This window comes from Sinohyriopsis cumingii, chromosome 10 (assembly GCF_028554795.1).
Source record: "Sinohyriopsis cumingii isolate HCF-2022 chromosome 10, ASM2855479v2, whole genome shotgun sequence".
Lineage (NCBI taxonomy): Eukaryota > Metazoa > Mollusca > Bivalvia > Unionida > Unionidae > Sinohyriopsis > Sinohyriopsis cumingii.
Genome location: NC_142970.1, coordinates 16,747,177 through 16,775,010, shown reverse-complemented (window position 1 = coordinate 16,775,010; position 27,834 = coordinate 16,747,177). Strand labels below are relative to the sequence as shown.

Sequence of the window (27,834 nt, the reverse complement as noted above, 5' to 3'; positions counted from 1 at the left end):
GTGAGAGTATGATTATTAAAATAGAGGGCTGGTTATGTTATTATGTATTTTTCCAAAATTCCGCTTTTGTTGAAAAACAACGGAATGTTCACCTTTAGATAAAGTTGCATCCTTTGGAATTCTTCATATAATTTGAACAACTCTAAATATCGTAACCCAGGTGAGCATTTATATAGTCATCATACAATAAACGATTCCTGCAAGAGAGAGAGAGACAGGTAATTATAATACATTCGAAACATTTACAACCTGCGTGGGGTGTAGGTCAACGGTAAGGGTGAGATAATGGAGTGGGTTTGTTATGTAGTCCTGATAACGAGCATTATTCTTCCTACAGAGATCCAAATAACTATAACGCATTCAGTGCAATTGTAATTGTGGTTCATTTTATACTCACTGCACATTATATCAAGTGTTTGGTGTTTACTATTGCGTCGTGTCAGGTGGTATAGCTTCTGTCTTAATTAAATCATTTTGCATTTGGTTGCTTGTTCTTTAAATATTTGTCTCTCGGCTGATAGTTTTATGTTTTATATCTTCCTAGATAAGTTATACTTTTGTAAGCCTTGCCACTGGTGACAGGACGATGCTCTTTCATAATAACACCTTCACCGTGAACTTGATGCTGTCACACTGACTACAAAACTTTGCAACCAATATGTATCTGAATGTGATGGATCATTACCATAATCTACGCGTAACATGTTTTTGTAAATCTTTTCTTTCAGTTAAATCACTAATTAATTAGGAGAATTAAAAATAGCATGTTTCATTAACAATTACTTTGCTCAGTTAATATATTATTGTCATCTGCTATTGCTAGTTATCTCAACAATTTCATCAGAAATTATGTAATTTGCAAAAATTAATAATATTTTCCTTCGTCTATTCGGCTTTCCCAAAGGATGATTTAATTATCTATTTATACATTTATAAAGTTGCAGTGTGCTGGCATTTAACATATTTCTTATTTAGTGTTCAAATGTCTTTTATTACACAGCTTCTAGCAAATGGTTCAGATAACGAATTCATTCTTTGTAAAAATGAAAAAAAGATTATCTGTGTTGTGTTGAAGTAAACAAGAGAACTATATAGTTCTGTTTTCTGCTCGCCCATCTATATTGTTGTGACTGGATGTTGAAATAAATGTTATTTTATCACCTTGAGAACAGTCAAGTATTCGCCTATAAAACTCAGATATCATTTATTTAATCCTAGAAGATAAGTGACTATATCTCGAAAGAGACTTAATTTAATTGATGTCGGAAAGCATTCGACTTGATTGTATTTACCTTTCACTCTGATGTCATCGATACAAGCGTATTTGAACACTAGGCTGCCGTAGTAGTTCTGTGTTCTAGTATCTCATATATGTTACATGCATATTTGGAAGTTAGTAAACCAGATTCAAGAATGTAAACAGGGCAATTAACCGTCGTTAAGGTATCAATACCGAATTAGGACTTTGTGGGAAAACCACATTTCATTTTGAGTGATTTTATTAATTTACTTCTTTCTTTTTAACAAGCGATATTCATGAAGCTTTAGACTGCTGCCAGAATGAATTGGGTCTCTCTCTCTCTCTCTCTCTCTCTCTCTCTCTCTCTCTCTCTCAAAGAAAACAATTATATGATGTTTATTTTGTATTTAATAGGAAAAAAACTGCCAATTGTGTTTTCTTCTGCCAGCAGATACTACTACTAGTACTTCTACTACTACTACTAATCTTTTCATAATTATATTATTTCACACTATTCACAACAGCACTTACAGTAGTAACAAAAGGGACAGATAATAAGGTAGGAATAATAAAAGTCAGAACTATTTAATTTTGTTAATAATATGCAACAACTTTAGATACGTATTTATTTGTATGCACATGTATAAAAGAATCAACCTCTGATATTACCTCTCTACACATATATCTCCAACAAGAAGCAACCTCTGATATTACCTCTCTACACACATATCTCCAACATACTATAGCTTATTAAAGAATGCTTTGTTTTATTGTCATTTGTAAATACGTTTGGTATACATGTATAGGGCCAGAGTCGATATACAGTATCCTTGGATTGAATAGAATAATTCAATATCGTGTGGCAAATTGAAAATCACCAAGAAAACCACCACGATAGGCATATGGTGTTTTATCGATGTAATCGATGTAGAGTCCCAATCCAATAACACTGTTTGATATATTATGGACACATATTTATTTTATTCCTGCAATCAATGTAATCATTGTAAAGCTCTATCAAAGCGCATACCAAATGAAAGATGCTTACATACCAAGTTTGGCTGATCATATACTCGAACTCGGAAACATTGTTGAGATGTGTGAGTGAGTTGTTCAGGCTATCGCCTTAGATACACGGCCACTAGCCCTCCACAGAAAGGAACTGAAATTTAGCCACTAGCCCTCCACAGAAAGAACTGAAATTTAGCCACTAGCCCTCCACAAAAAGGAACTGAAATTTAGCCACTAGCCCTCCACAGAAAGGAACTGAAATTTAGCCACTAGCCCTCCACAGAAAGGAACTGAAATTTAGCCACTAGCCCTCCACAAAAGGAACTGAAATTTAGCCACTAGCCCTCCACAGAAAGGAACTGAAATTTAGCTGATTTACTCAACATTCAGTATTGATCTTGTTTAAAATTGATATTAATGGCATCGATCACAAATTTGCTTTTGAAACAAAATGTGAAACAAACATGTCACGTAGGACTCAAAAAATGGTAGAGATACCTTTTCATTTAGCTAGAAATTAAAAGTGAATGAAGTCTAGGGTAAATTGTATCAGGAAATATTAAGTTGATTTGATGGAGACGTGAGTGATCGTGAAGGAAGAGAGAAGCTAGGATAGTGAACGCCTGGGAGAAAGCAAGTGAGGGAAATTGGTTTTGGAGTTAAGTCTATACATTTGAAGAAGATATGAGTTAACTTGAAGGAGAAGACAGCGAGAAGTAATTAATTCGTGTACGTGTAATTGTGATATGACTTATATATAATACATGATATATTTAACATGTCAGCCCCAAATTATTGCACGATCTACTCGTGTTCTGACGTCAAATATTGGTGTGTGATCCTGTAAATTTATTAATAATGTATTTTAAAGAAAAAGAAACCTTTGGAAAGGTGTATTGGAGATACTGTTGACAAACGGTAATAATCAAAGCAATACATATGCATATTTTGTGTAGAATTTTCAAATATCAATTATTTACAGAATCTTTGAAAAATATATACACAGTTATTTATTGATATATTTATTTACTTGTTTGCAGTCTTGTTACTTAATACTTTTGTATAATTCCGGATTTGAATGTGATTCATGGTTGTGCAATAGGGAATATAAAAAAATCATATTTATTCGGGAAAGTGTGATTAAAATCTTTGCATAAACTTCAAACGGATTGTATGATTCTAAAATATGTATAGGTAATACACAAAGAAGATAATACAGCAAAGCATAATTTGTATCAATTTGCCTTCCACAGAAACATATAGTTTTGTCAAGTGCTCTCTGGTGAAAGGTAGAAGGCTGTTCGAAGCAATAATTGTGTCAATGTTCCTTACAGAGAAATTCATGCCGCTAGCAGAAGCATTAAATATGTCACAGAGAAAGACATGCGACTGGCCAAATCATTGAGTCCATGTACTTGACTCAAAAGGCATATGAGTGCCTAAGCAATAATTTTTTGGCTGAAGTATTATTTGAGTCAATGTGTCTTTATCATATTCAAACATCTGAAGAAACTACATGTTCAAACTATTTTAAATAGTTATACATATAACATCATATTAGAGTTTCTTTTAAGCGTCCGTCTTTATCCCCTCTTACACGTACACATTATATTTTCTGATAACATTATTTTGAATGCTTTATCATATACAAGCTTAGCAAGCAAATCTTCATAATAAAATATTAAGCAAGCATTTAACTGTCATCATGAACTGCTGAGGAAACATCTTATTTGAAGTCAATATTGATTCGGTTCGGTGCTTAATTTCAGATTCAGAACAGAACTTGCGGCTAAAGCGTCTAGCTGATGTCATGAATGATAAATTACAGAAACTGAACTCGATGGACAGAAGTGAGGAAACGGTTGCAGGCAATCTACATCGGGACGTAACTTGTGAAATTGATAAAAAGCCCCACTGGCAGGATGTTGGTCAAGATATTCCATCTGGTTCTACTTCAGATAAACTCACTTCAATTGAAAGCAAGAATCAGACTAAGGTGGAAGAACCCGACTCACTAATAAGTGAGGTAGAAGATGAGCCAGCAGTGGAACTTTTGAAATTATTGCGAGATAAGGCTGATAAATTGAAGCAAGAAACAGATGAAAATGTGCCTGTCACAATAGCCGACTTCGCTGGTCAGTACTCATTCTACACAACACATCAGACATTTCTAACAGAACGGGCAATATACCTGCTGGTTTCAGATATCAGTCAGCAAGTGACTGATCCAGTGATAGATGAATACTATTTTGATATTGAGGGGACAAAATTATGTAAAGTGTACGGTAAGTTTAACCATATACAATATTAGGAAATGAACACACAGAATGTATTTCATCCATCTGACTCACAATGGGAATGTTATTATGTTCTCCCCTCAATATGTTTAATGTAAGTGCTTATCGAAATGTATTGAACCACCTGAGCTCTTGACAGCTTTCTGCCTTGTGTTTGCCATTTAATACGAGTGCATATCGAAATGTATTGAACCACCTGAGCTCTTGACAGCTTTCTGCCTTGTGTTTGCCATTTCATACGAGTGCATATCGAAATGTATTGAACCACCTGAGCTCTTGACAGCTTTCTGCCTTGTGTTTGCCATTTAATACGAGTGCATATCGAAATGTATTGAACCACCTGAGCTCTTGACAGCTTTCTGCCTTGTGTTTGCCATTTCATACGAGTGCATATCGAAATGTATTGAACCACCTGAGCTCTTGACAGCTTTCTGCCTTGTGTTTGCCATTTAATACGAGTGCATATCGAAATGTATTGAACCACCTGAGCTCTTGACAGCTTTCTGCCTTGTGTTTGCCATTTAATACGAGTGCATATCGAAATGTATTGAAACACCTGAGCTCTTGACAGCTTTCTGCCTTGTGTTTGCCATTTCATACGAGTGCATATCGAAATGTATTGAACCACCTGAGCTCTTGACAGCTTTCTGCCTTGTGTTTGCCATTTAATACGAGTGCATATCGAAATGTATTGAACCACCTGAGCTCTTGACAGCTTTCTGCCTTGTGTTTGCCATTTAATACGAGTGCATATCGAAATGTATTGAACCACCTGAGCTCTTGACAGCTTTCTGCCTTGTGTTTGCCATTTCATACGAGTGCATATCGAAATGTATTGAACCACCTGAGCTCTTGACAGCTTTCTGCCTTGTGTTTGCCATTTAATACGAGTGCATATCGAAATGTATTGAACCACCTGAGCTCTTGACAGCTTTCTGCCTTGTGTTTGCCATTTAATACGAGTGCATATCGAAATGTATTGAACCACCTGAGCTCTTGACAGCTTTCTGCCTTGTGTTTGCCATTTCATACGAGTGCATATCGAAATAGTATTTAACTACCTAAGCTCTTGACAGCTTTCTGCCTTGTGTTTGCCATTTAATACGAGTGCATATCGAAATAGTATGGGTTTGCTTTAACGTCCACGCTTATATTTATATTAGAACCAGATTAGATTTCAATTAAATCAGCACCATTGAATCGTATCGTTCACCTCTGATGCAATAAATTTGCATCTGCGGCAGCTGTATAGCACCCTAAAAGGATCACAGAAAATAAAACAAATGAAACCATTGCTATTCTAAACTGATTGAATGATGGGTAACCCGGTTTAATGAGTAGACCGTACTGATGAGCAAAGAGAGCACGGAACTTTGAATTTCATTTGCAGTCATATATGTCTTAATGATTTTGATTAGCTTGGGTACACTTCTAGAGAACATGGTCAACCTCAGAAAAAGAAAACATGGAAGTGATGAAGTATTCAAGAAGAAACGTTACGTTTATTTTCAACGAAACGGTAGATGAAGGTAATCCTTCTTGAACTAAATTTCTAAAATAAATTCTTAAGCGGAATGGTTATTAAATTATGAAATAATCAAGAAAATATTACTATGAATAGGACAAGAAATTGTTATGTTATCATAAGAGATGGTATGAATCATCATGGGGCTATGGTAATTCATTCCACATAGCTCAGGTTTTGACAGCCATATAAAATGTTTGTTTCTGGCTTCATCAAAATACTTCTTTGAAGATTAGGTGTTAAAAATATATATTGACATATATTTCATAAACCATTTTATGTATTTTTCTCAAACGTGAGCTGAATCTTTATGGAGTTATGCCAATTTTATTCGGCAGGATCATTTCTCGAATCTTTGATATCGGGAGAAATGTCGAAGTCACATGAACACACCCATTAAAGTTTCGATAACATATGTTCTTCCTTTTTATCTGCATGTATGTCATGTACCTCTTGACGATTTCCTTTACACTTAAAATGAAAGAATTATAAAACTATACAATTCATTTTTTGCACATGTTCTTGCATTTTTAATCTTAGGATAGCAGTCCAGGTTTTGTATCAATGTTTTGATGATAGGTTTCACATGCAGGGTTTGATCGCTTGTTATGAAATCCCCTAACAGACGTTCACCTGTGAATATACCCTGCTTAATGTACATATACTCTGTCCAATGTACATAATAAGTGTCCTTCGTCGACTAATAACAACCTCGGATACCTCGGAGTTGTCAACAATACAGAGGATCACCATTTTTTTCTTCATTAGAAGCAAATTGATTTTGTAGCTAGACCTAAGCATGTCTTGTTTGATGACTAAATTGATCCGGTTTGAATATTTCAATGACATATGTAAATGACTCTGGAAACCTACCATTTTATTGCTTGGGTTAATTTGTGTGAGTGATTAATCTTCATATTTAGCAAGAAGGTATATTTTTACTTAGGAATTCGTTCTAATTGACTCTCTATAATACTCAGTCCAAAGTGCTAACGCCTTAGTGCTGTGAACAAGGACTATAGAGGCAAATTCTAGCTTTGTGGATGTTTGTCCTTTTTGCATTTTAGAAATAATATTTTAGGGACACCACATAATGGGTGTTAATCTTCTATTTTGTTTAAATATGCTGCAGTCTTAACTTAAAATAATGTTATATACTGAGCACATGCATACGTTAATGGATGCATACTGCTAGTGCATATATGTTACACCACACTTTTAAATATATATTACATTATAAGACTTTATAGACAACATGTCAGAATTAATTCCTTTAATCTCAAAGTGTTGTGCAACGTCCATCATTCGCTCGACATGCGCCAATAATTGCTGCTTGCAACTTATCAAAAATCCCTAGACCAATTTGATCGACACTTGACACAGTCCATCATCCAATAAAGGATCTTTCAAGTTTAAATACATATTGCCGATCTGAAACCAATTATGACCGAGGTTACCAAAAATAGATAAAACGTAAATTCCCAAAACCGCTAGTCTTTACTTGATTCACTTATACAGAATTATTATTGCAATAAGGCCTTTAAAATGTTCATATATATGATGGTAAAATAGTACTTCTTGTGAATACAATATGTCAGTGATGCAATAAGAGACAGTAATTATTTGCATTCTCTTACTAATAACATTTTTCTTGCTTATCCTCCTTCTTTAGAACTTGTTGAAGTGTGGATGAACTCCATACATTCTTGTGCATCATCACCCGAGGCAGATACTCCCCCTGTGATTCTGGTGGGAACTCATGTGGATAAAATTCAACAGGTATGTCTGGTGACATATAATCCCAAACAGTTACACTGCAATTATGGTTAGACCTCATGTAGATACAATTCAACAGGTATGTCAGGTGATACATACTCGCAAATAGTTACACTTTAATTATGTTGCGATCTCATACAGATAACATTCAACATGAATGTCTGGTGATACATACATATAGTTACAGTATGCTAATGGTTGGAACTCATGAAGATAAAATTCAACAGTTATATCTGGTGATAAATAATCTCAAATAGTTACAAAATAACTATGGTGGGAACTGATATAGTTAAAATTCAGCAAGTATGTTTGGTGATACGTAATCCCAAATAGTTACACTATAATTATGGTGGGAACTCATGTAGATAAAATTCAACAGATATGCCAAGTGATAAATAATCCCAAATATTTACATTATAACTATGGTGGGAACTGATATAGGCAACATTCAACAGGTATGTTTGTGACACATAATCCCAAATAGTTACACTATAATTATGGTGGGAACTCATGTAGATAAAATTCAGTAGGTATGTCTGATGACATGTAACAAGCTGCAGATGAATGATGATAGAACTGAGGCCATTCTGATCACAACACAAAGACTTTCTCATTCACATCCTTTACCTAAAACACTATATATCAGCAACGCCAACATCAAATTCACACAATCAGTACGAGACCTAGGTGTTACTTTGGACAATACTCTCACATTGCACCAACATGTCGTGAACATATGCAAGGCTGCACATCTTGAGCTGAGACGCATCAGCTCCATTCGCAAATATCTTTCGGTTGATTCCACTAAAACACTTTTGTGTTCAATAGTACTTTCAAAACTGGACCATTGTAACTCAGTTCTGTCTGGTTCAACTCAATATCTACTCCAGAAGCTTCAGAAAGTTCAAAACACAGCTGCTCGGATCATACTAAGAGTACCACGATCAGAGCACACCTCCCCGCTATTCTGTACCCTACACTGGCTATCAATTCGATCCAGAATCAAACACACAATTGGTTCTCTGTGCTACGTTTCACTGTCGGACTCTAGTCCAACATACCTCTCTGACCTCACGCATGTGTACACACCAGCAAGATACTTACGCTCCTCTTCTGACAATCGTATACTCATTATTCCAAGTATGTAAACAAAGTCATATGGACAGCGTTATTTTACAAACCAGGGCCCAGCAACGTGGAATGAATTGCCCACTGTACTTAGACACAAAGACACAGTGATCACATTTAAGAGGCCTCTCAAAACTCACTTATCTTGACAGCAAGAACAAACTTAAAGACCTAATAATGTTTCCTACCTGAAATATTTTCAGCATGTTTTTATTTTTTTTATTTTTTAATGTTTTTCTAATTTCACGTCTTTTTTTTGTAATAATATTATTATGTTTCTTATCTTATAGGTGTTGTCTAAAGTTGTAAAGCGCTTACAGCTGCTAAAGATTAGGCGCTATACAAAGTCCTCATTATTATTAGTATTACTTATTATGGAAACTGAACTCACGTAGCTAAGATCCAACGACTTGGCAGGGTTATATATAAGTCCAACTAGTTATACAGTTTTTCTGGTGTTATCTCGTTATGTCATGTCACACACACGCCCAAATAGTTACACCGTACTCCTGAAACATACACATTTCTGGTGATTATGGTAAGTCCCTATGCGGATAAGGGTTGGATATCAACCACTAATTCAACTTTAGTAGATTATACTGCTAACGTTTATCTAAACGTATCATCCTTGTATTGGTAAAATTGGCAAAGCAAGCTTTCATATTTATCCATTAGGACAAAATTGAAAGTGATGAAACTTATGTGCTGCGTGCCTCGTATTTGAGAAAAATTCTTTCGTAAATGCCCATTATAAAATTTTATCCGATGGTATTCGTTCCGGCTACATTCAGTAGAAAATGTGTGGTGACAGTAGCAATAAATGTTTTAAGATTCAAGCATACTAATATGCACAGAGTTATGTTCTTGTGAATAATACATTAATCAATTTCCTGATAATTATTTACAGCTATTAAGAGATGTTTATTCCTTAAATGCATAATTTAATATACTACGACATATATACTTGACTGTGATCCAAATTCAAATTGTACTTGCATAATAATAATCTTATTCAAAGTACCATTCCTTACAACCAGCACAATGTCATTTTGTACCTCAATTACCAATTTGATGCTTTCAATTTAGAAACCCGTTGTAATAAACATTGAGAATATATTCTACTTCGACACTAACCTACACATTTTAAAAGAAGTATTTTGGATATGCATGTCAATATGTAGTGCTTGCCTAAAGTGAATACATTTCCACGTATATTGCAGCAGGACTGTAATAAAGGAATCATTATTTAAGCTCCTAGACGATTCGATATAGTTGATATTATTGTGTTAATGAAATAATGTTTGATGGTCAGCGAGAGTCGATACATGTAACAGGTAGCGTTTGCCTGTCTTATTTCAAAGGGCATGCATGACAAATGTTTATTTGAAAGGAGGGTGTGCACAGCGACGATTCCAATTGCAAGGGGAAGCAAACCTTATAACTTACTAATTTTACATAACACTTTAGCGTCCTTGAGAGACCTAGCTGTTAAGTATCGGAAGTAAAATAAATTGTTAGTTAAACAATCTTTTTTAATATCAAAGAAAGACGTTTCATCGATAGATTATACTACTGTATTTTTCTAGGACAATACTTATCAATAATCAAATAAAAAAAATTAGCTATTGAAAGAAAATAATGGAGAAAAAACAAAACAAATCAACTGTCAGGTTATAGAAGCAAATTCCCAAGCGTAATGAATATGATCATGTAGGAAAGTTTCATGGACTTTGTATAATATTGGTAGATGTACCCTTTTTGAAAAACGGGACCAATTCAATTCTTGTAGATAAATATCAGTTCAAAGTCTTAAAACAGTCTAATAAGCTATTAGTGGGTGTTTGGGTGCTTGTTAATACGTTTTGTTTTTGTTTTCTTTAAATGACCGATAACACTGTGATGAGTGGGTTGTGTGAATGCTATCATGACTCACATTTGTTATCTCTGTCGTAAACGTCCACATTCTATTAATGACCTAAAAACATAAACACTGACAATCATGTATCATATGCAGTGTGTTTTCCGCATTTTGTTAAATGCCCCTGTAAGTGCTCACACTAAAATCCAAACTTGTGGTGTCTCTTGCCAACGTCTAGTAGTATCTTTGGGACGACAGCAATGGAAAGAAAACCATTTTAAGGTTAAGGGCACAACTTGATAAAATGTTCCTACAGATAGGCTTCTCGTGAATTCCACGCTAACTTATTCAGTAATTATATTTCAGGCAATCAACGATCATATTTCTTTGAAACAGGGTATTTAACATACCGTAATGAAAATGCTGACACTGTAGCCATAATTAATTAGGTGTCTGCTACCATAAATACAATATTTACTTGCATTACGATAATGCTATCCATGCGTAATATGTTCATTATCTCAGGACTCAAGAAAAGAGGTGTGTGAAAAATACTTCCGGAACATTAGATGTGAATATCTTGGTATAAAGCCAACCATAGTTCACCTTGCTGATGAGGACTTTGCTCTGGACAATACCGTGATTGACCCAAAGTTGGATGATTTAAAAAAGAAAATTGTACAGCTTGCATCTAACCAGCCATATTGGGGAGAAAAAATTCCAGCGAGGTGGCTCCTGTTGGAGGAGCGTCTGATGAGACTTAAGCATGCAGGAGTCAAGGTATATATGATGACCGCATACATGATATCAACTTTTTATTTAATCATTCAACTTGTAATACAAATGAAAGAAAGTAATAATTTCAACTAACGTGCATAGTACAAACAGAAGAAAAAACAAGAAAAGAGGAAAATGGATATCGGCAATGAAACAATGTCATTATAATCACCATTATATTATGACATGATTGAGGCATAGGTACTCTTACATTATGTCTTCCAGCCACTGATACACTATTATAATACTGACGCGATCAAGGATGACAGGACAATTGCAATCTGTGATTATAGCCACTGATAAGGCATTATATTGGTGACAGTGATAGGATGACAGGATAATTATAGTCTGTCAGTATACCCACTGAAGTGTTATTGTAATACGGACGTAGTTAGGTGTGCAGATAGTTGCACGTTGTCATTATTGCAACTAACATATTGACAACAGACCATTCTTTCCTTTCACATTTCTTGCAACTCACGATTTCTCCCACATATGCATGTATTATGGTAGTAAGGATGTATCTATGTATGTAAGTGAGCATGTATGTATGTATGTATGTATGTACGGACCACATGTGTTATCATTAGTAGTGGTATATGTCATATAGATTAGATAATAATATCCATTACATATTTTAAATAGATTCTGTAGCTTTGCGATAGGCTAACCATTGTTCTAATATTATTGGTAATAATAATGCTAATAATACATGGATACATTCTTCATACTCTCGACCTGACCGTTGGGATATGTATCTCAAATGAATAAGTACCTTGCATCCATCCAGCCATAATCCATGCGAAATGTTCGTCTTAAATTTACTAGAATCCAGCAATAGTCCATACAAAATGTTCGTCTAAATTTACTAGAACTGCAACCAACTTGTTATAATTTACTTTTGTTTACCTATTCTTAAAAAAAAAATCTGGTGAAAGAGTTTCTAGATCTGTTTTAAAATGACAAACATTGTTTCCACTTTTAGGTCTAGTTGTCATAGACCGCGGCTGTTTATCGAACGCCTTGTTGTCCGTCGTCTGTCAGTACGTTATATTTTAAGTTTGTTATCAGGGGTCCTGTCTTCTTCATATCTGAGATAAGTGGATAGTTAATATTCACTGTATCACAAAATATTTCTAAACGAAACGTTTGCCAGAATGTTGTGTAAGTTGGGAACCTGGCTTACAATAGGAAACGCATCAAACTTTCTAATGTACTATGTAGCTCAAAACCATGTTTCAACTTGTATACCATCTTGTGACATTATTCGGTTGGCAAAATGTCACCGAATATGCTTGATACATCAGACATTAGTAAACACGTTCTCTCGTATCTTTCTGATGTAATCGTACATTAATAAGTGGTAGCGAAGTAATGTTTGTGTCCCAGAACTTTCAAGACATATGTGAATAGTAATTTAAGGAATGTTTGTCTTCTCATATACAGGTGATTGCATACAGTCTCCTAGAGAAGATAAACCATGAAGGAGCCGTGAAAATAGAGTCGAGAGAGGAATTGAATCTGTTTCTAAGGTTTCAGCATGATATTGGAAATATCCTTTATTTTGGGTAAGATAAATCATTTCTTGAAGGAGAGATGTATGTGTCTGATGCTTCAAATTCAGACAGCTTCATAACTATGTGGTGGCTGGAGGCGTAAATAGTCCAATACAGGCACGAAATACATAAATTCAACGCAGAGGTTTGCCAAATTGTAAAGAAGATTATGGTAATGAGGGGCTCTTGGATTGCAACTTGGATTAGTATTGAACTGGAATAATGTATTAAAAGTGTTGTCTAGCTTAGAAAACATTACTCTCAAGTCATTGCTAAAGTTATTGTGGGTGCATATTGATATGCAATCTTCCGGGTTTTGCAAATGTTATTGCTATCAAACTAGAAATAAAATAGTCAGATAGATCATATTTGCAGTCGCCGGGTGGCTGAGGGATTTAAAGCAATCGCTTTTACCGATGACTATTATTTCACCTTCGTCCCATTTAGTTCGAGGCTCTGGTTCGGCCAGTGATGGTATGTGAACAAATTGTCAGCAATATCCCGTGGGTCGGTGGTTCTTACCAATGTTGTTCCTGTTTTTTACTCCATCAAGTACACTGGTAACTATGCATCATGTGTAAAATGACTTTAAAACCAAACAACTGCAACAACGACAACCTCATATGTAGCCCCACGTGACGATTGGTAGAACGTTAATGAAGTCAAACACCTTTTGTAATTTTGTGCAGCAGTATTGCTTGTAATGAGGAGCTGTAGAAATCATTTTGATTTGCTCGCCATAAAAAATTGTCTTTCCTTTTTCTATTATGTTATCCATATGTAGTACTCCAGGGCATTACAGTTGTCATATAAAGGCTCTATTGGTAGAAACTTCATGGAGTTAGACTGTGATCATTCAAATGTTCTACGAATCAAGACGCGTAAGGTAACATTGAAAACCACTGGCAGAGGAATGAAGCAGTGCAAACATATGAATGGGCTTAACTCTGACATTTATAGATAGGAATCGTTAGTTCATTTTAGGGTTATATTTCAACGCCTAGATCAATGTAATAAATATGTGTTCTTCAGTTAGAACAATGCATTTAATATTCATATAAATTATACATATGTATATTAGCTTTATTTGTGTCACTGGGTCTTAATATTCATTAAATAAATATTCGTGTATGAGAAAGAGTTTATAATTCCTATGTATCAACAAATGTTGAGAGTACAAGTCTCAACTCCACAAATATTTAGTGATTACAAAAACTTTACTTTATGTCACCTTCTCAGATTTGTTTCTTGCCTGCTGTCGACTTTAAGGATCATTTTCATCGCGAATTATTGAGTGATTCGTGTACATTTATTATTCTTTGAAGTTAAGAAAATGTCCTTCATTAATCATTGTGGGGAAAAACAACAGACACTAGAAAGATATATTGTTAGAAGTTGGGAATGATGTAAATTCCTGTAGTGGTCACCTTTTATGGCTTTTATAGACATCAATATTTAACCTTATGCAATTTGTCAAAGGCTCAAATTAGGGCAGGTAGTCGAAATGGCTAGGCATGGCATACGTTTCCAAATAGATGAGCTTATAAAATATATTAATCCTATTATGGACATTTTGATTTTCTATGCATTATAGAGGATAAAGTGTTTCATTCTATTTCATTCATTTGTATGTTTTCTCATCAATCATTCTCTTTTTTCCAAATAATGAATTAAGATGATGGCCATGATAAGTTATCAAACTGTATCGATAGTTGGGGTTTGAAAGAAGAATCGAAGTAATGGATTTTGAGGCCCAAATATAAAAGTCAAAGTTACCGTGACTGGCAGGAGATATTGAGTTCTGTGAGATAGCTTATCCTTTATACATTATACATCCGATAACTTTGATGGTTGACTTCCACTTATGATGAAGAGGGCAAATGTTAAAGTCACTCAGAGCTTCAAATACATCATGAACTACTTCAGAAAGAAGTCTATTGATTTGCAGATATCAAGATCAAATGTCAGGATCATAGTGTAATAAACATCATGAGGGATTTCTGCACAATAACTTTATTGAAAGATTTAGCATCGAAAAGATTTCATGGCTTACACATATAGGTAAGAAAGAAGCCTATCAATATGCACAAATAACGTATAGTTTACAATGATTCAGATAATGAAAACATGACTATCACACAGTACGCTTCGTACTTTAATGATTAGGGATTGAAATAAGCTACATCCGGTGGGATAAACAGCTGGACAACTTAATTATATGGGATGGAAATAGGCTACAACTGGTGGGGCAAAAAGATGGACAACTTAATTATAATGGATGGAGATAGGCTACAACTGGTGAGGTAAAACGCTGAACAACTTAATCATAAGGGATGGAGATAAGCTACAACTAGTGGGGTAAACAGCTGGACAAGTTAATTATAAGGGATATGGATCAGATACAACTGGTGGGGTAAACAGCTGGACAACCTAATGATAAGGGATGGAGATAAGCTACAAACAGCGGGTTAAATAGATGGACAGCTTAATTACAAGGGATGGAGCTGAGCTACAACTGTGGGGTAAACAGCTTACATCTTAATTATACGGGATGGAGATAAGCTACAACAGCGGGGTAAACAGATGGACAACTTAATTATAAGGGATGGAGATAAGCTACAAACGGTCGGCTAAACAGCTGTACAACTTAATTATAAGGGATGGAGATAAGCGACAACCGGTGGGGGAAAACAGCTTACAAGTTAATTATAAGGGATGGAGGTAAGATACTACCGGTGGGGTAAACAGCTGTACAACTTAGTTATAAGGAATATAGATAAGCTGCAACCGATGGGGTAAACAGCTGGACAACTTAATTATAAGGGATTGAGATAAGCTACAACTGGTGGGGTAAGCAGCTTACAACTTAATTATAAGTGATGGAGATAAGTTACAAACAGCGAGTTCAAAAGATGGACAACATAATTATAAGGGGTTGAGATAAGCTACAAACAGCGGGTTATACAGCTGGACAAATCAATTATAATGGATGGAGAAAAGCTACAACCGGTTGGGTAAATAGCTTACAACTTAATTATAAGGAATGGAGATAACTATAACTGGTGGGGTAAACAGCTTACAACTTAATTATAAGGGATGGAGATAAGCTACATACGATCGGTTAAACAGCTGTACAACTTAATTTTAAGGGATGGAGATAAGCTATAACTGGTGGGGTAAAAAGATGGACAACTTAATTATAATGGATGGAGATAAGCTCCAACCGGTTGGGTAAACAGCTTACAACTTATTTATAAGGGATGGAGATAAGCTACAACCTGTGGGGTAAACAGCTGGACAACTAAATTATAAGCGATGGAGATAAGCTACAAACGATCGGTTAAACAGCTGTACAACTTAGTTATAAGGAATGGAGATAAGCTGCAACCAATGGTTTAAACAGATGGACAACTTAATTTTAAGGGATGAAGATAAGATACAACCGGTGGGGTCAATAGCTGGATAAGTTAATTATAAGGGATGGAGATAAGCGATAACTGGTGGGTTAAACAGCTTTACAACTTAATTACAAGGAATGGAGATATGCTACAACTGGTGGGGTTAACAGTTGGACAACTTAATTATAAGGGATGGAGATAAGCTACAAACAGCGGGTTAAACAGATAAAAAACTGCATTTTAAGGGATAAAGATAAGCTACAACCGGTTGGGTAAACAGCTGGACAAGTTAATTATAAGGGATGAAGATAAGCTACAACAGTGGGTTAAACAGCTGGACAACTTAATTATAAGGGATGGAGATCAGCTCCAACCGGTGGGGTAAACAGCTTACAATTTAATTATAAGGGATGAAGATAAGATACAACCGGTCGGATAAACAGCTGGACAATTTAATTATAAGGGATGGAGATAAGATACAATCGGTGGGTAAACAGCTGGACAACTTATTTATAAGGAATGGAGATAAGCTACAACGGGTAGGGTTAACAGCTGGGCAACTCAGTTATAAGGGGTGTAGATAAGCTACAACGGGTTGGGTAAACAGATGGACAACTTAATTTTAAGTAATAGAGATAAGCTACAAACAACGGGTTAAACAGATGGACAATTTAAATTAATGGGAACTAGATATGCTACAAAAGGTGGTTTATACAGATAACAACTTAATGTTAAGGGATATAGATCAGCTACGGATGGTGGGATGGTCAACTGACAATTTAATGTTAATGGTTGGACATAGGCTACTGATGGTGGGATAGAGAGCTGACAATGTAATGCTATGAGATGGCGACAAGCAGCAGACGACTGGTTAGGTAGCCGACAATTTAATGCTGTGAGATGGAGATAAGGTACAGACGATGGGTTAGGCAGATAACAGTTTAGTGCTATGAGATGGAGACAAGCTGCTGATGGTGGGTTATACAGCTTACACCTTAATGTTAAGGTATGGATAATAGCTAAGGCGTCGGGATCGACATCTGACACCTAACAGATAAGGGGTTAAAATAACCTACCGAGGATGGGTTAGACAGGATGACAACTAAATGATGAAGGATTAAAAGAGCTACCGATGGCGAACTAGACAACTTGACAACTAAATGATAAGTGATTTAAACAGGCTACCGATAGTGGGTTAGACAGATTGACAACTAAATAATAAAGGATTAAAAGAGCTACCGATGACGAATTAGACAACTTGACAACTAAATGATAAATAATTTAAACATGCTACCGATTGTGGGGTAGACAGCTTGACAACTAAATAATAGAGGATTAAAAGAGCTACCGATGGCGAATTAGACAATTTGACAACTAAATGATAAGTGATTAAAACAGGCTATCGATGGTAGGTTAGACAGCTTGACAACTTAGCAATAAGAGATGGAAATAAGCTGCATTTGGTGGGTTAGACAAACATTCTCAGAAACACAAATAAAAACAACAGGTGTCATGGTCAGTACTGTTTATATTTAGCCATGCCCTGCTACTATCTACATACAAATGCATTAAACACAAAAGAGGCATATTCTATATTGGTTATAATACCTCATTGAAATAGAAAGGCGTGTTGCATGTAATTATACATATTTCAGCAGATGTGTATTTTTAATGTATACCCGTGTCTATATTTATGCAAATTAGCTAGCAATGTAACAGTTACAACTAAGCTGATATCTAGAAGAAAAACATGCATCCATATATTGAACTGATAGAACCGTACAACTAACTATAAGAATACAATATTTTCAAGATGGCGACTATTTGAGTAAATAATTAACATCATATGTTCTAAAGTTTAAAATATTCTTACAAAATTTCTTTTTAGTGGATGTCAGAGCTGTTTTTATTAGAATAAGTGACAAGCTGAAGTACTTCAACGATTAGGAAAAATAATGAATCATTCGTTTAGACTAATGTGTTATGTGTTGAGTACAGTAACTAATCCTCATACTTGGCCATGCGTTATCTGTTGGGTACAGTAATTAATCCGCATACTTGGTCATGTGTTATATGTTGGGTACAGTATTTAATCCGCATACTTGGTCATGTGTTATATGTTGAGTACAGTAATTAATCCGCATACTCGGTCATGTGTTATGTGGGGTACAGGAATTAGTCCGCATACTTGGCCATGTGTTATGTGTTGGGTACATTAATTAATCCTCATACTTGGCCATGTGTCATGTGTTGGGTACAGTAATTAATCAGCATACTTGGTCATATGTTATGTGTTGAGTACAATAATTAATCCGCATACGTGGCCATGTGTCATGTGTTGGGTGCAGTAATTAATCAGCATACTTGGTCATGTGTTATGTGTTGGGTACTCGGTCTTGCTGTTTAGTTTCCCAAAGGTATAGCACCAGACGAATGTATGCTGTGAATAGTTACATAATCAAGTGTCATACTAACCTATTATTGTCCATGTGAGATCATCATTATAACTACTTCTCTTCTCAGTGGGGTTATATTATAATAAACTGAGTTATGGCGGTCATAAGAGGGCATTTCTGGAATTAAAGTTGGGGAGGGGGTATGCTAATTTATAAGTGAATGCAGTAGCAATAATAGGAAAGATTTATAGATTTAGGAAGGATATTTAATGTCAGGTAATTTTAAAAAATAATACATGGTACAGGTCTTAATTGTTACTAAAATTATGTGTTGACATATCCGTTGAAAGTTGGATAAATGGTGGGTCTTCTAAGACATTGCATTTACATTTACCAACTAGATGCACTTCTAGTGTACATTGACATCAATGTAAAGGTCTTATCAACTATAAGCTACATTAGTTCTAAACTTTGGTTACGTTGGCATAAATATTGAAGTATACCAAGGACTATTAGTTTGAGTCTCAAATACTCAATTGTTTCATTATATATTCAGTAAAACCTAACGTATTTATTTAAAAGGTGTTCAATGATGTTCAATTATTGGTGTCAATTTCAGGACAGAAGAACTGAAGAAACAGATCATCCTTGACTCGCAATGGGTGATATATGCCTTGAGAACCCTTATCACGGCTGAGGATTTCATCTTGAAGAAAATAAAAAAGCCCAAGGTCGTTCAAATGTGGCGTGACTTCAGGAAAACCGGAAAGCTCAAGCAAGACTTGATTGGTAATTTGATCAGCCGAAAGTTAAAATGGGGTTCAATACAAACATTTTATATAGTAATTACAAACCATTTCGTTTGTAGGCTTATACGCTATATTTCCGTTAATTTTGCATTCAATTTATGTTTCCGTTTATGTATCGTGTCATAATTTAATGTTTCCATTTTCGAGCTCCGAAATGCATTCAGATTTGCATTTAATGTTTTTATAGATTCTTCACTTTATTTTCGCTCTGTTGAAACAACTTGGAAAATAATGGAACAAAGAAAGTCGGATTCTCCACAAACGAGATTTAGTTGTAAAAGGAGAGAACTATAGTTTTGGTTTCTTTCCTTATTACAAGTGCACGTTTTGACTGTCAATTGCTTCAAATGGTAAAAACAGGATCGAACTTGTTTCAGACCAATGAGAACAGGAACTAAAAACATGTAAACATAACTGAGTATTTAAGAGCATATTTCTGTCAGCATGTTGAGTCTTTGTGAGCACATAGATTAATTGACAGCACATTTTTGTCAGTGTGTTGTGCATTTGTCAGCACATATAGCATTTATGAGCGCAGATAGGGTACTTTTGACGAGGTTTATGTCAGTGTGTTGAGTAAAAATCAGTACATAGAGTATTTTTCAGAATATTTGTGCCAGTATGTTGGGTGTGTATCAGCGCATACAGTATATGACAGCATAGTTGTGTCAGTATATTGAGTGTGTATCAGCACATACAGTATATGTCAGCACATGGACTATTTGTAATGACATGGATTATATGTCGGTGCATATAGTATTTGACTGCTCATTTTTTATCAGTATGTTGAAGGTTTTAACTTTAATAGTACAGATAGAATTACCAGCGATACTATCGAGGTATTTCTATGGAGAATGAACTAGCAGTGATAATATCATCATATCGATAGCTTTTATATGCAGATATAACTTTAAGTTATAATGTCGCCATATCGATATCTCCATACAGACACCCAAACCATTGATAAGGTCGTCACATCGATATTTCTATACCGTTGCAACTACCAATCATCATATTTTCACACTAACATTTATATGCATATACAAATGCAAGTTCTAATATTGTAACGTCAATATTTGTACACAGACACCCCTACCAGCAATAACGTCGTTATATCGATATTGTATCGCTGCATATATATCTACCAGTTATAATGTCGTCACATACATAATTTTATGCAGATACAACTACTAGAACAACGTCACATCAATATGTATATTCAATTATCAGTGATAGACGAGTCACATCTATATTTTATATTCAGATACAACTACCAGAAATAATGTGGCCAATAGATCTTTACACATTTTCGCATTAATTATGCATTCATTTATTTACTTTTTTTGCATCGCTGGACAAGTCGCTAATTTCAGCGTCTGCATAATAGGCAAATTTCGTTGGATACAAGTGTAATAAGTTACATAGATCGCTATATTTAGCCTAATTGTTGTAATGATAAAAATAGGAACCAATGTTTTTTACATGACAATTTGCATTTTTCTCCATCTTTAAAAATTAAAATAATTCGCGTTGTGTGCAAGAAAGAACCATGTGTTTACAGGTTACAAATTAATTGTCAATGTTGTTCTTATTAATAATCGATGCTGTTCAGTGACATACGTGTCCTATACATGCTAAACTACAGGAACAAAAACTATTATACGTGGGACAAGTGTATATCATGCATTCATTGCATCATTTATAATGTTAAACACGCTAATTGCTTCCGTTATCAATAGACGTCTTCTTTCTAAGGTCTCTTTTATCGATCGAGACACCTTCATAACATTTACAAAATATGTGCATTTCTCTTGCAGAGAATAATAATATTGCAGTGAGCGGGACCTTGTCAGACAGTGTAGTAATTTAACATGTTACAGAACTCACAGTGAGTCGTAATGTAGCAGACATCAAGAGTGGAATAGATTCTATACACTGATAGTATTGAAGTCAGCGGGACTGAGATAGACTGATTTATGAGTGATATAAAGTATACGACTGATGCATATATGGAGAATAATGTGGTGAGGAGGGATGTTACTATTTAAAACTAACCAGCAATGTATTCTTTAGGCAGAAAATGTTTACATGTTATTTTCTAAGATAAGTCTTGTTCAGAAAATATAATTTAAGCAATGACATGTTCTACTTCTAGATGCCATCTGGACAAAAGAAAATAATTCTGATTTTCACGACAACAAGGACCTGCTCTTACTGTTGATGGAAAAGTTGAATATAATTACCAGGTCAAGGGAAATCATTACGGTTGGAGATGAGGTCAAGGTAACATTATGAAATTATCTGAATTTGCAAAGTCTCAGTCGTAAGGGTCTGTTTTTAAATGGATCATAGGGCATTGATCTATGTCATGTACAAAGAGGACATTTTACATTTTTTCTTCGGGCTGAATATTTACTAATTTCTTGATAAATATAAAAGCAATACCAATATTTGAAGTAGAGTAAGAAATTGGCAAGAAAGATTATGGTCGGAAGATTTAAATGTGTGAATGCAAGTAAAATAAAGGAAATTGTAACTTAGACCTTTCACTAGGCCAATACGTCCTAATTTGTGCATTATAACTACGCATGATTAAAACGATTTCTGGGACGAACTATCAAATGAATTTGACAATATAACACTGCCGTTTCTGTCAAATAATATCTTGAATTATTTAGAAGTGATGTTAATATTCCATCCCAGAGGACTACCCTGCATAGACTATATCAATAAAATCCTCCTCATAATTGCATGCAAAATGTAATCATGACCGTTACACTACCCTTATCTTTAACGCAAATTAAATAGAAAACATCCAAACTGAAGGACTTTGTTTTATAATGTTTTCTATTTATGACGCATATGGCTTCCAATGATAAAAACATAAATATAGTTCATATATATCGGTTGCGGATACTTTAGCAGTATAGGTTATGCTCCAATTCTGGGATTTACGCAACTTATGCTTATGTGCTTCTTCAAGTCTCCAAAGCTCATAGGCACTAGCTCCAGTATGGTTTAACGAGTCGAATATGGGGGTCGGCAGCTAAAGGTTACGTTTGCTTTGGCAAATCTACAATTGGTGTCATTATCTGTAGGGAACGCACGTGACAGTGTACTGCCGTTGTATATGAATTTGTCCGCTTTCTGGAGGATTCTGCCATTCACTGTGATGGTAGGCTCTACATTAGATTGTTCTAGTGTTAGCTGGTTCATTACTCCTGTCTCATAATAATATAAACGGAAGAGAACTGGTACGTACTCTATTGTGTGTCAGACACATATCTGGCATCCAGGAAACAGTCGTCAGCGGAGCATGATCATAAACATTCACTTCATGGAAGCGTGTCTCCACAATTAGTCGCATTATATTGACAGGATTGTTATCAATATGGTATCTTATTTAGTTTCCAGAGTGATAATCATGGAAGGCATAAGTAAGTATGACGTAGATCATCATAGTAAAGAGGAATTAAGTCAGGACGCAACTCTTTTGGTGTCGGGGAAATGTTCTGATGACTCGACGTCGTTTATGACCCACGTGAGCATGCCATCATAGATTTGTTGAATCAGTATGATACATTTATTGGGATAACCAAATATTGTCATGATATTCCAGTCACCCTTATGATCGGCTGAGTCAATACCTTTTGCAAGGTCAATGAATGTCATGTACAGGATGGAGATGTGCTTTTGGAATTTCTTATGCATCTGACGAGGCGCAAACATCTTGATTGTGGTACCTCGTACTTTCATGTAGCCATACATGTACTCAGGACCGAGCCGTTGTACTATGTGATGCACAGCAATTAAATTGCTGCCTTTTTAACAGCACGGAAATCGTTGGTTGTCGCATGGTTGTCATTTTGCTATACACATATATACTTGGACTACTGATCGATTACCATATTCCTGCGGTATAGTTGTTTCAGTCCATACTGACTGGCAGGGTGCGGTCCTTTTGTGTGCCTCGTGCAAGGCTACGGCTCTGTAGACAAATGCTAGCATATAATCTGCTTTGGATGATTTGCTTATCTACACCATAACAATTGTATTTCAAAGTTAAATCTTCATCGGAGGCCAGCATAACTATATATTGACTTCAGCATGGTACAAATGTTCTTAACTGATATATGATTGTTGATTGACGATACAGTTGAAACGTTCTTCCAGTTTTGTAGTACTTTGAGTGTTAATTGAAGATGGCTTTCGTTCATTATTTAATTTGGCATCTAAGCATGGTTTAGATCTGACGTTTCTCGTTCAGTACACTTTGTATGTCAGAATCATTTTCGTCAAGACAATCTCGATCTTTGCTTCTGGAGGGACAGGGAGTATTGTATGCAATTGGATATACAGAGATTATGAAGGAGGTCTAGTTTTCGTTGACGTTCTCGGAGTTCACATCATTTGCATTAGTTAGCTGGACAGTTCAAACGCCAATGCATGTTTCACCTTCTGCTATTTTCGTCAAGACAATCTCGATGTTTGCTTCTGGAGGTACAGGGAGTATTGTATTTAATTGGGTATATAGAGACTATGAAGGATGCCTTGTATTCGTTGACGTTCTCGGAGTTCATATCACTTGCATTAGTTAGCTGGACAGTTCAAAGGTCAATGCATATTTCACCCTCAGCTATTTCAATTTCGATATACGGAACTTAGTGGATGAAACCGGATATTGCCGTAGAGACAATGTGATTATAATAAGGACACCATGTTGCACTTGTCATGGCATTAGTAATTCAAAACATTCACCTGTGTCTGACCCTGACGATAGTCGATCAGATCCCGCATTTGGAACGCAAGCGAATCAATGACGTCCTGTTCCACCTGTTAGGAGGTAGACTTTGTTAGTGACTAAGATGCTGTGTTCTTCGCTACTTCAGATTTGTCCATTTCCAATTCAAAGATGAAGGCTGAAAGTTTGAAAATAAAGTGTTTGCTCTGAAATTATGGTGATAGTTTATAACCATAAACGCAATATCTAATATTGCTATGTTTGGAGTTTATACTGTACATCCACACATAATAATGGGAACGAATAAGGAAACGCATTGATATATACCCATCAGAAACCAATTTTATATTCATTGGACGTGTCTAGGTTATTACTAGTTACATTACTGAAGTACGAAGAAACTGCTCGTACGATATATTCAGTTGCTGATTGTAAATGGCAACCTTGTATGAGGATGCCATAACGAATCATACATAAAACTGTTGAAACAACATCAAAATAAGAGTGTAACTATTTATACGTTTTTCTTCAGTGTGTCAGTTATTCGATATGAAAATATGCAAACCAGAAGGACGTTTTAAGTGCATATTTCTTACATGTTCATAAACGGATATTTTATATTCACTGTTTCCTCTTTCCACAATGTCGGCAGTTTGTAGAATGAAGTCATTGAACTACATTATCTCAATACACAATGGAACCTGCTGAACAGAATAGGATTTTACTATAGTTGAACGATTGCAATTTTTCATGAAGACCTCGTTTAACTATTAATGATATTATACACGCTACTGACCATGTATACAATTTTTGTATTGTCTCTTGCATAATGCTATTTGTTTGATGCGAATATGGTGTGTGACATCAAGTAAATGTTTGCGTCTTATTCTCCATCTAAATATATTTCATTAGACTACACATCATCTCAAAGTATCTTTCTCAGATTAAAACACTGATATAGCAACATTATGATTGCAATACCCTAACATAATGCTAATCTTGTCTCGTTTTTCTTTATACGTTTAGGTTGAGAATTGCTTCATTGTACCGTGCATGCTTAGCGAAAAAACACCAATACATATTATCTCCCCTGAACGCCATCCTGAAATGGAGAGCTCGTCAGTCCTTTGCTACGTCTTCACTGGAAAATACTTGCCGTCTCCAATTTTCCATAGGCTCCTTGCTGCTTGTGTGTCTCAATGGCCTATTGCTAAGAAGAAATCAGAGAATCTGATCTTCTGTGGATGCTGCGTTTTTGAAGTCGACCCTTGTCATAAACTAACTTTACACTTGAAGGACTATGTTATTTTCGTAAGAGTGACAAGGATGAGTAAAATCTGCAAGCTTCCATCATCCGATGTTTGCATTCAAATTAAGAAATTCATTGATGATAATTTGGCAACATTCATTGGATACATGTGCCAAAACCTGACGTTCGAGAGGTATATACAGTGCCCCCAATCCCCAGCAGAATGTTTGGAAGCCATTATCCCCGTTTTGCGACTGCAAGAGAGTGAAGAGCTGACCTGCTCTTCCCATGAAAATGAACACACAATTGCATCATATGACTTATTGAAGTTCTGGTTCCAAGATAAGGTGGGTGATTCTGGTGTACCCAGCAACAAAATGATAGGATTATATAGTGATATATTTGCCTTTTGGTCAATATCTTTGTACACAAATAATTCACGCCTTCGCTAAATTTTGACCATAGGTCATTATATAAATCATAAGTGGGTCTCTATGATCCATTGAAAGGTTTAAATTGATGGAGGGGTAACTTTGCTATATGCATATGTTGATAAAGTTCTACATTCCTCACACTGTAACGATGATGACATATGTAGTGAATACTTGGAAAACATAAAGTACCATATTTTTCTAACGGATCGTATGTAATTGATACTTGGTACAAATGAGGACCTACCATAACCATGATTTTCACATTGTACTTCCATTAAGTATTAGAGTCTAAATATACGGTATTTTGGACTATGCATAGGAGAATTGTAAGATTTTTCTCACAAATAAATCATTCTTTAAAAAACTTTTCATCCTCATGGGTAAGAATTTACTAAACGGTTTTATTTCTGAATAATGTATTTGATAAATGTTACGTCCTTAAAATAAAGGTAAAATAATGTATGATTTTAATTCATAAAATATCGATGAATATTGATTTAGGTATGCTATTGGTTAGAAACATACACTCATGTTTATCGGTTTCATCTAATTAGGGTCATTTCTTGTGAATGATCTCTTCTCAGAAAGTATGCATTGTAAAACATTTGTACTTTTACAGATCACAATATCAATAGATTATCCCATAATGTAAATGAAAATGTTTGCGACTAAACATTTTGTGAATGATAACAATCTTTAATTAAACGTATGTTGCTCTGATAATATATGAATAGACTTTAATGAATTCTGGAAACCATAATAATTCCTCTCTATAAACTGGAATTACAACTAAGTATAGTAAAATAAAGTAAAATATCTGGCAAGCATTGAAACGAAAAGGAGAGGGATAAGTAGATTACAGACCAATCCAGTGGGATAAATACATAAAATAGCAATCGAGTGGGATAAATGTATTGAAGAGCAATCGAGTGGGATAAATATATTGGAGAGCAATCGAATGGGATAGATATATTAAAGAGCAATCGAGTGGGATAAATAGATTAAAGAGCAATCGAGTAAGATAAATAGATTAAAGAGCAATCGAGTGGGATAAATATATTAAAGTGCAACCGAGAATAGTTGTAAAAGGTTTGAAACACTAGATCAGCTTAAATATAAAATTCATTGTCAGGTGCAAATATATTAGGCATAATATTTCTGATTTGGACAACATCTTCCAGTTCGCGACTTCAGCGAATATCATCAACAAAAATCGAATTATGTTGACATATAATTTACCAGCTTTGGTATTAAGTAGTAGCTTAATAACATTTAATTACATTATATTAAGACCACAACCGAGCATGTTCTAGTCAACCATGTCCTAATTACAGTATAAGGTCATATACATTAGATATTAAAATATATAACTGGTATTCATCCAAGATATATTCATGATTGTCAAAATTATAATTTTACTGTCATTGTTGCGGTTCTTAGATGGGATCGAGATAGATTCTACAGCTCTACTGCACAAGGAAAACATTTTTATTTAATTACTTTTTACATTAAGGCAGTGTTCTGTTTTTTCCAATCTGGAAAATATCTGCATGAATTTCATTCTAATGCTTTCAGTTCATAAACGTGCTAAGTGAATAACAACTTTTCGAGGACCATTTTGTATATAAGTTTATATTCT

General features: G+C 35.1%; 1 protein-coding gene across 1 annotated transcript in view; it reads left to right on the top strand.

Moving 5' to 3' along the window:
* Positions 1 to 26,213, top strand: part of LOC149789656 (uncharacterized) — a 37,260-nt gene extending 11,047 nt beyond the window's left edge. The window contains exons 4-10 of the mRNA XM_089973086.1: positions 4,021 to 4,536; positions 7,746 to 7,852; positions 11,361 to 11,615; positions 13,059 to 13,180; positions 19,582 to 19,751; positions 21,927 to 22,054; positions 25,539 to 26,213. Of these exons, the coding sequence (XP_089829212.1) occupies positions 4,021 to 4,536; positions 7,746 to 7,852; positions 11,361 to 11,615; positions 13,059 to 13,180; positions 19,582 to 19,751; positions 21,927 to 22,054; positions 25,539 to 26,213 (1,973 nt within the window). The remainder of the gene's footprint in view (positions 1 to 4,020; positions 4,537 to 7,745; positions 7,853 to 11,360; positions 11,616 to 13,058; positions 13,181 to 19,581; positions 19,752 to 21,926; positions 22,055 to 25,538) is intronic.
* The last annotated feature ends 1,621 nt before the right edge of the window (positions 26,214 to 27,834 follow it).